Source organism: Alligator sinensis, unplaced genomic scaffold (genome assembly GCF_000455745.1).
Source record: "Alligator sinensis unplaced genomic scaffold, ASM45574v1 scaffold455_1, whole genome shotgun sequence".
Lineage (NCBI taxonomy): Eukaryota > Metazoa > Chordata > Crocodylia > Alligatoridae > Alligator > Alligator sinensis.
Genome location: NW_005842142.1, coordinates 1551092 through 1561319, shown reverse-complemented (window position 1 = coordinate 1561319; position 10228 = coordinate 1551092). Strand labels below are relative to the sequence as shown.

Here is a 10228-nt window from a genome sequence, read left to right as displayed (position 1 = left end):
GCCCATGTTCATCTTGGAGTCAATAATGACTCCAAGATCCCTTTCTGCCTTCGTGCTCACAAGAAGGGAGTTTCCCATCTTATAAGTGTGCTGCTGGTTACTACTGCCCAAGTGCAGCACCCTGCACTTGTCAGTATTGAAACGCATCCTGTTTTTGTTAGCCCACCCCTGCAACCTATCCAGGTCTTGCTACAGTCTTTCCCTCCCTACTAGCGTGCCCACCTCACCCCAAATTTTGGTATCAGCAGCAAATGTAAACAGGTTGCTTTTCACCCCATCCTCCAAATCGCTGATAAAGAAATTGAACAGTGCGGGCCCAAGGACCGAGCCCTGGGAGACTCCGCTGCCCACTTCCCCCCAGGTTGAATATGACCTGTCCACCACCACCCTCTGAGTACAACCCTTCAGCCAATTTGCAATCCATCTGACTGTGTAGGCATCAGTGCCACAGTCGCCTAGTTTTTTTAATGAGGATGGGGTAGTCAACAATGTGAAAGGCCTTGCTGAAGTCCAGAAAGACTACATCCACGGCAACACCTGCGTCCAATGCTTTTGTGACCTGATCGTAAAAGGCAATCAGGCTGGCCTGACATAACCTGCCCCTAATGAAACCGTGCTGGTTGCCCTTGAGCATCATCCCTGATGCCAGCCCATCACAGATGTGCTCCTTGATGATCTTCTCAAAGAGTTTCTCCAGAATTGAGGTACGACTGATGGGCCTATAGTTGCCTGGGTCCTCCCAAATAGTACCACTGAGTTATGCACTGCTTATTCAAATTCCAGCTCAGGAGACAGAATAATTAAATAAAAATCACTAATTAATATTAATATTTAATAATTAATATTGAAGTGGCTTACATGAACAGGATCCAAGATTTTGACTGCTGCTTTGCTGCCATTTTTCCTGTTTAACACCTTAAAAACTTTGCCATACGTTCCTTTGCCAATGGTTTCAATTATCTGCCAGGTATCAGAAGGATCAGGGAAGTGATCAAATATTATTGTTTTCCCAGTTAATGGAAGCATCTCAAATGTTAGTTCCTGAAAAAAAACACAAAATTTCAGTTTTCCATTGCATAAGCAATTAATAGCAAGTGTGATAAAACAAAGGTATATATGGCAACCTCAGCTGTAGATTGAGTCTGGAACTGTATATTATTTGCATGCAATCACATCAAATAGAACTCGAAAGATAGGTCCAAAGTTGACTATGGATAGATAGGAACAATGTGGTCTGAGTTTTGGAAAAGGTACAAAGCTCACTTTGAGAAAAAGCCTAGCCCCGATGAAGTCAATAGGATTTTGCCATATAGGGCTACCCTTCAGTTATAAAAACCTAAAGATGACTGATCCATCAATGTCCAAAAAGGAGTTTTGCTCCATTTTAAACAACCCTGCATTGAGGGGAAAAGGGACAAATCCCTACTGAGGAACAAAGCAATAATTTTACCCACTCCTTTAAATTAAACTGGCAACTTGAAGATTTTATTCTTAGCTTTTAGACATCTATTAGGCTTCATATTACTTATAAAGTTCAAGGAGGTGGATCCTTACAGGTGGATCCTTACAACATTCTGAGAGAGAGCCAACTTGGCTTTGTTGTGGGTAGGTCTTGCCTGACCGACCTCATTTCCTTCTATGACCAGGTGACGCATCACCTGGACACAGGAGAAGAGGTTGATGTCATATATTTAGATTAAAAAAAAGCCTTTGACTTGGTCTTTCATGATGTCCTCATGGTAAAATTGGGGAACTGCGGTCTTGACAACCTTATGGTCTGATGGCTGGTGAACTGGCTCCATGGTCGAACCCAGAGAGTGATAGTCAATGGAACTGAGTCAACATGGCACTTGGTGACCAGTGGTGTCCCCTAGGGCTCAGTACTTGGACCAGTACTCTTTAATATATTAATAAAATATCTGGATTTGGGTGTCCGAAGTGGACTGGCTAAGTTTGCAGATGACACCAAATTATGGGGAAGTGCGGTCATGCTAGAGGATAGGTTGGCAATTCAGGCCAACCTGGACAGGCTTGCAAGGTGGGCAGATCAAAGCCTGATGAGGCTGAACATGGATAAATACAAGGTGCTCCATCTCAAGAGAAAAAACCCACTTCATACTTATAGGCTTGGCCGTGCTACACTCACTAGCACCATGACTGAAAGAGACTTGGGGGTCATGATTGACCACAAGATGAACATGAGCCACCAATGCGATGCCACAGCCAGGAAAACAAATAAAACACTGGTTTGCATCTACTGATGCATTTCAAGCAAGACGCAAGAAGTCATCCTTCTGCTTTACTCAGCCTTGGTGAGGCCACAGCTGGAGTACTGCATCCAATTCTGGGCTCCGCACTTTAGAAGGGATGCGGATAAGCTTGAGAGAGTCCAGAGGAGAGCCACACATATGATTAGAGGTCAAGAGAGCAGGCCTTATGTGGAGAGGCTGAGAGGCATGGAACTCTATAGCCTGGAGAAACGAAAGTTCAGGGGTGACTTGGTGGCAGCCTATAAGTACATAAGGGGTGTGCATCAGGAACTGGGAGAACGACTATTCACCAGGGCACCCCAAGGGATCCATATTATAGCATTCTGTATGTCAACCTCATAAATTTAGGATGATAAAGCTAGCTGTAGTGTTATGAATTGCAGTTTGCTGTACATTATTCTAGAAAGTGAATAAACCAACAATTTCAGTAATGATTTTCAGTCTTATATTTCTACTTGCAGCATATGGGTTAAACTTTCTTGAAGACTTTATTCATTTCCGTACTTAAATTTTTGCTGGTACTAAAATAAAGACAGTAAAGATAGTCCACGTGTATGAATTAGTTAGCTATATAAACCAGTAGTGCTCAACCTTGGCCCACAGAACCTTGGCATTTGGCCCACGGGGCTCCCCACAGGTTGGGTACTTGGCAGCAGGGGAGCAGTACCAGTACTACTCCCACTACTCCTCCCTGTGGCCAAACTCCTAAGCCCCCGTACAGTGGGCTAGCCGTCAGGCAGCCCCTGCACTGAAGCACCCCTGTGCCCAACCAGCCGCATCAGCATTTACATGTGTGGTGCTGCAGGGTAAAAAACTCTGTAGCAGGATAATACTTGTATTTACAAGTACTACTCTGCTGCAGAGTTTGTTTCCTGCAGCCTAATAAGGCTACATGTGAAAGCGGTGAGACATTTACTGCGGAACTAATAAGGCAACTCCTCAGTAAATGTCCTGGGTAGAACCCCACCCTGCCAATTCTGCGCATAAAGCTTTACTCAAAAGGCCATCTTTTCCTTCCAAAGTTAGTGAGCACATAAAAATGGTAGATGCAGATGACTGACCTGGTTAGATTAGATTCCCTAAGCATTAATGAATTATAACTGGAATGAATTTGATTCATCCATATTAACGGCTTATTTGCCTCTAGTGAATGAAGCTACTACAAGAAACCTCATTACAAGGTACAGGATGCACTATCCCACAGATGTTCCTTGTCTTTGGGGATACAGTGACTAGAGACATTTTGCAGATAGAAATGTATATACAGAGTGTCCTCATACATACTCTATGAGCATTTACTAGCTCTGGACGTAGTAAAAACATACATAGACTTTCATGTAAGAAAGTTTTATTCAATAATTTAAGGATACTATTTAAAAAAGATGAAGTCACCATAATCTTTGGGGTCTGATTTAGAATTACAAATGTATGCCTTACATGAATTATATAGAACAATATTTTCTCAGTTTTACTCTGTTATTGAACGAGCCCATACAGATAAATGGCTGAGCCTTAAATGATAAATGTTAAGATAAATGTCTCCTCATCTAGGACATAACCCCAGCAATTTATCTGGCTTTTCTTGAGTGCTGTAATGATAATCTATTTAATCAAAGCAAAAATTCCATCAAAACAACAAATTATACGGGTATGGGAATTATGGGTAAATATCATGCCATATTAAATGGAGCTGTTCAGTGCTGCCTTTTTTCTTCCCTTGTTACAGAAGGAACAGAGAAGCTCCAGCCCTGTAAGTCATGTGGTCCCAGAGCTTACATGTGAATCGAAAATTATGAAGGCTGCTGGATTTATAGAGGGAGGATTGCTTTTGTGTGCGTTTGATGCAGCATGCCCTGCTTCTTTGTCCTTTTTTTTGTTTTTTTGTTTTCTGTTCTGATTTACAAGTGACCCTGATACCTCCTGACTCTAGGCTTTGGCATTCCTTGAAACCTGAACAGCTTGACTCTTACCAGCCTACCCACTGGAAGTTAGGTGCTTGCCTGACATCTCTTCTGGCAGTGATTTGGCAATCCACAGCAGGTGCCCTTTTGAGTTGTTTTAGGGCCTGACTTCAGTGGAAGCATTTGGCACGGTATAAACAATATCTAACAAATCATAGTATTAAAAAGGCAGATGGAAAACAAGTACAGGTTCCCTAGCAGCAGCTGGTCTATCATTCTCTCCAGAAGGGCAAGATGACATTAAAATGGTGAACAAAGAAACATGGTAAAAATGGGAAATGGATCTGAGTGTAGGTCTCTCATCTCAAGCCTACAGCAGGCAGACAAAAAACAGGCAGCACAACAATAACTCACCAAACCATCTTCACCTCCAGCAGAAACTCAGGACCACTGGCTTTCATCTTCTTACCTTTTGACCACTATAACCTTCTTTCTAGCCTTGACAAATGCCCTCTTGCTTCCATCCAGGAAGAGCACACACCAACTGCTGAAACTTCCTTAGCCTGACGAAGGGTTTTTGAACCCGAAAACTTGCTTAATAACTATTCTCCAACTATTTGGGTTGGTCTAATAAAAGATATCAAATTCACCCAAGGACCTTTGTCTGCCTATGTCCTTAGACCAACATGGCTACAACCTAAAGCTCTTGCTTCTTTCACATTCAATTCCAAATGCTTCCCTAAGATCATCTTCCTGGCTCTTCACTTTAACTTTCTTACCCACATCATCACCTCTCTCCCTTCTTCCACTGTCTTTATTAACAGGGTCCTACATAGTGTAGCATCACCTTATCTGTCAAGTCAGTCTATTAAGAACTGCCAACCTCCATCTTCATTCTGCCAACAATGAGAACTTGAATCTCCAACCAGATCTATGGTCCACTCAACCATCTTCACACTTTTGACCCCGACTCCTCTATCCCAGTCCTTTTTCAAAACAGCCTTCAGAACACCTAGTAGCAATGAGGCAATGGTGGCCTACTTTTTTGGCAGGCATGCCACAACTTAAGCCACCTTTCCTGTCCAAGTGCTGCTCTAACCCTTCAGCTATGTGGACCAGCATGGAGCAGAAGCAAGATGTTGCTACAAGAAAAGGCGTTACTACCAAAGCCAGGTTAACCCTGCCTCAGTCCTGGAACGGCCACAGCTTTATATGGACAGTGAGGATCCAAAGCCCTGGAATTGGCAATGGCTGCAGGGCCAGGAAAGGGTAAACCTGGCTCTTGGTAGTGACACCTGACATGTCTTTCCCAGCAGCATCCTGCCCCCACTCAGCTCCACAGAGTGCTCTGCTCCGTTTCCATTCCAGTGTCTCCCTTTACTGAACACCTGGGGTTCACATGCCACATGGCAGCTGCCCATGTAACCTGCAGCATGAATGAGCAGGTTGACCACTCCAGACTTAGCATAATGTGGCTTTACTGCCTAACTAGGGCAAAAAGATCCTACCAGCATTAAAACAACAACCCAAACCTTTTAGATCTTAGTTTCCTCAATTCGTGTATATTCCAACAACCACTGATTCAAAATGTTACTGTACATATTAGTGATTCTTAGATAAGCTACAAACATAGCCAGTTCCCATGTGGCATCTGCCAAGCCAATAACTAGGTCTTTGAGACAAATACCCACATTATTTGATTCTCCAATACAAATATAGTAAGATTGTTTTGACTGTGATAATGGATTGTAGACCAAACCTCTGGTAACATACCCCAGGAAATAATAGCTTAATAGAGCTAGAGCAAGTTACACCAGAACAGAATCTTGTCCAGCACCACTTAAAAGACAAAAGTTTTCCTAGAAATGAAGAATAAGGTCTTTGTTGCCTACAACTCCTATTCTTCTTTTAAGAAAATCAAACATAAAAGCTGCAATAGGAAAAAGAAAGATTTATTTATCATTTGTTCAAGCGGTTTCACTGTTGTTTTACACCGGCCATTGATTGGCCAAAACAAGTTTGTAAGTGTCTGATGACAGGAACTCATCCTGATCAATGTATTTCTACAGTAATCATTTAAAACCAAATGCTATTTTCAAATGCATTCAAGGGACCTTACAGGGGTGTAGGTTGTAGCTGTGTCGGTTTAAGGACATAGGCAAACAAGGTTCTTTGGGTGAATCTGATATCTTTTATTAGACTAACTTAATAGTTGGAAAACAATGGACTACCTGTCTTGTATGCATACCAGACCAGCCTCTGGCTTCTTTACTTTTCATTCCATCCAGGAAGAGCACACACCAACTGCTGAAACTTCCTTAGCCTGACAAAGGGTTTTTGAACCCAAAAGCTTGCTTAATAATTGTTTTCCAACTATTTAAAGTTAGTCTAATAAAAGATATCAGATTCACCCAAAGAACCTTGTCTTCAAGGGACCTCAGAACTTCCTATATACTTCTGTTACCACCGTCAAACACAAGCAAGATATATTTAGGGCAGTGAATCTCAACCATGGTGCCTTGCGATACTCTAAAGAGTGCTGCAGGATGTCACACAATATTAGCATTGTTAGGTATGCAAACATGATTTACAAGATAAACCCAAAGAATTCAAAGAGGAATCCATAGTAATAAAAACTGACTTGTTGTGGTCTTTCTAACTCTTTGCACAGATCTGCTCTATTATTTTTCTGTAGTTGAAAAACAAATGAAAACTAAGAGCTGGCATTTTCCAAGGGGTGCACTGAGTTCAATGAGGGCTGCTTCAAACCTATCAAGGACTACCGTGAGTCTAAAGGTTGAGAATCATAGATATAAGGGCAGAACCAGGCTCAAAGGATTTGACCTAATTTTGGAGGCCTTAATATAGCTCATACTATTCAATCAAAAAGTATTTAAACCAGATTGATTTTTTAAAACGTGAATAAGGAAAATGCAACTCACCGCCTGGGCTTCTGGTATTGTAGACCCTCAGGTTCTGAACCCTGACCTCCCACATCTGGGTTATACCCATGACATCCAATTTCATGTTTAGTGAGCTGGATCACACTACCACTTGCTTGTATGAGTAAAAATAGACAATAAAGTTGGAAACATCTTACAATAAGCTAGAACCTGGAAAATTGCCAAAATAAATAGCCCTGATTACATATGAGGGGAGGGAGGGCAGGGGGATAGCAAGGAAATGACAAATTAGATATATTTGGCAACAACCACAGGGCACTGGCAGCAACAGCTCCCCAGCCTAATGGCAATAATGAAACACAAAGAGATGTGGTGCACAGTTACACACACATATATATTTATATAAATTTATTCTCATTAGAAGGCAACATATTTCATGGAAGTCATTCAGATACTATAAAAGAGACCAGACTGAATAAATTATCTCAGGTCTATGAAAGGAAGAGTCCTTTGCTGACAGAGATGGTCAACTCCTCCTTTCTGCAGGGCAGGGTGGCTGCTTCTTTTAAGTTGTGCAATCATTTTTCAAAGCTCCAACATCTGATGCCAGCATCCTTGCTAGCTGTCATCCAGTTTGCAATCTTCCATCTTTGGTTAACATAATAGAGAAGGCAGTGGCAAGATAACTTTGAAAGAAACTTGATGCCTCCAGTCTCCTTGACCCTTGTTGGACTTCCACACATGGTGCAGAATCTGCATTGGTGTTGTTGGTACCTGATCTCCTCTTTTTGCTAGATGCAGATACAGTGTCAGTCTGGACATACTATCTGCTGCCTTCCACACTGTTGATCATGAAGAGATGGCTTCCCTGTGGACTGTAGCAGAAATGGGCAGGTTTTTTATTTCCTGACTGAGTACTCCCAAAAGATGGCATTGCTTGCTACCCTTCATTTATGATGCTGCCATGCAGGGTTCAATCTTACTCTCCCCACCTATGTCACACAGGATAGTTCTACCGCATCCTGTAGGACTGGCAGACAGGTAGGTGGCTGTACATATTCATGTAACTCCACTGCAGGACCACAGAAGGGACATTCTGATGAAGCAAGACTGACCAAAGCTTTCAGTCCTATTGACAACAGCTCAGATACCTGCTACTCCAACCCCATGCATAGGGGCTACACAAGTAATGGCCCTCCCCTGAGGTTAATGTTTGCCAAATCAGGCTCTAAATTGTTGAAGAGTTCCATTTTTTTTTTTTTTTTTTACAGTAAAATTTTAGTTACATTGAGATTAAATAAATAATTACACATCTCATTTGGTTTTGTGTTCTTTTATTCAGTCATTATTAAAAAAGTTATATCTGTTGAAAAATAAATTTAGGATTTCTAGGTCAGTTGTTATTCAACGGTAAGTACTCATGCTATTACAGAAACCCATGAAAGCAGAGTTAATAATGGAAGGATGTCATTTGATAAAAACACCTTTCCATTTGAACCCTGTGCCACTAGGAACACCGAGCTGGCATTAACAATCAGTGAGCTGAATCCTATCAATTTCATTCTGCAGCTCCCTGCAGAAAAGTATTGCGAGCAACGAGTGTAAGTTTTCAGTGCCTGGGCACAAGATCAATACATTTTTTTCAGAACAAGTTCGCTTTCAAAGCTAAAGCATCACTTAATTTTCCCATTTTCAAACAGCAAAATGGTATAATGTCATAAGAATCAATATAGTAGAAATATACATGCCCGTTTGCCTGCTTCTCAAAAACTTCTCACCACAAAGCACTGGCGACCAAAAAAAGAACTTGCCAGCTTTATCAGCCACCTTTAGCAAGCTTGAAAATGGAGACAGACTAGTCCAGAGCTTCTTAACCTTTTTCAGACTCCAGGCACCCCAGGACAGACTCAAGGCACCCCTGCCCAAGGTTGCAGCAGCCGTTGAAAAATGCTGACTCTTTAGGATTGCCAACTCTGGTTGAATCTATTCTGGGAGGTTTCATCACATGATGTAATGACATTAATGACTTTACATCAGGAAGGCAAATGCACATTACTGTTATATTTTAAAACCCCACTGGACAACAGTATAAATCAGATTCAACATTTAATATTTATTTTAATGAACACCCTGTCATTTATTCCCCGAGTGACTCTCAGCAGTCTCCTGGAGATTCATCCTCCCACTGTATTCAGCCTTGGTGAGGCCGCAGCTGTAGTACTGCATCCAATTTTGGGCTCCACAATTTAGGAAGGACGTGGAGAAGCTTGAAAGAGTCCAGAGGAGAGCCACACGCATGATCAGAGGTCAAGAGAACTGGTGTTATGAAGAGAGGCTAAGAGCCATGAGACTCTTCAACCTGAAGAAGCGCAGGCTCAGGGGTGACCTGGTGGCTGCCTATAAGTACATCAGGGGTGTGCATCAGGATCTGGGGAACACCTGTTCACCAGAGCACCCCAGGGGATGACAACTTCCAGTGGTCACAAACTCCTGCAAGACCATTTTAGGCTAGACAAAAGGAAAAACTTCTTTACTGTCCGAGCCCCCCCAAGGCCTGAAACAGACTTCCCCCAGGGGTGGTGCAAGCACCCACTCTGGACGCCAGAAATGCCGCGTGCTCCTGCAGGCTGGAGGGGCACAGCGACCGCCCGCAGGCGGCAGTGGTGTTGGCAGTGGCGGGGTGCTGGCGGTGCACGGGGAGTTCCCACAGGCGGCCGCAGCGGTGTCTGGGGGCGAGCACCAACTGGGAGTTGGTGACCACCCGCAGAGGCCTCTAGCACCGGCGGTGGCCAGCAGCAATCAGGGCCTGCCCGCAGATGCCACTGGCGGTGTCGGCGGCAAGAGGGAGGGAGGGTGGCGAGCAGCATCTGCCCACAGGTGCCACCGGCAGCGTTGGCGGCACTTTTTGCAGGGGCTGCACCGCCAAGCTCAGGGGGTGCACATGCACCCCTACGCGTCGCCAACGCTGGGCACTTACAAGAAACGTTTGGACGCTTATCCTGCTCGGATCCTTTGACCCTAGCCGCCTTCGTGCCCCTGGGCAGGGGCTGGACCCACTGAGCTCACCAGGTCCCTTCCAGCTCCAACGTCTATGAAATCTGCGCGACACGCCGCCCGCGGCTGCACGTCGGCGGCAGCGCCAGGGACGAGCCCG

The 10228-nt window shown here is 43.6% G+C and overlaps 1 protein-coding gene across 1 annotated transcript in view; it reads right to left on the bottom strand.

The window, feature by feature from the left end:
- The window catches only part of MYO3A (myosin IIIA), a 219080-nt gene that overhangs the window by 199206 nt on the left and 9646 nt on the right, over nucleotides 1-10228 (bottom strand). Inside the window, exon 2 of the mRNA XM_025206153.1 lies at nucleotides 859-1041. Coding sequence (XP_025061938.1) covers nucleotides 859-1026 — 168 coding nt within the window. The 5' untranslated portion in view covers nucleotides 1027-1041. The remainder of the gene's footprint in view (nucleotides 1-858; nucleotides 1042-10228) is intronic.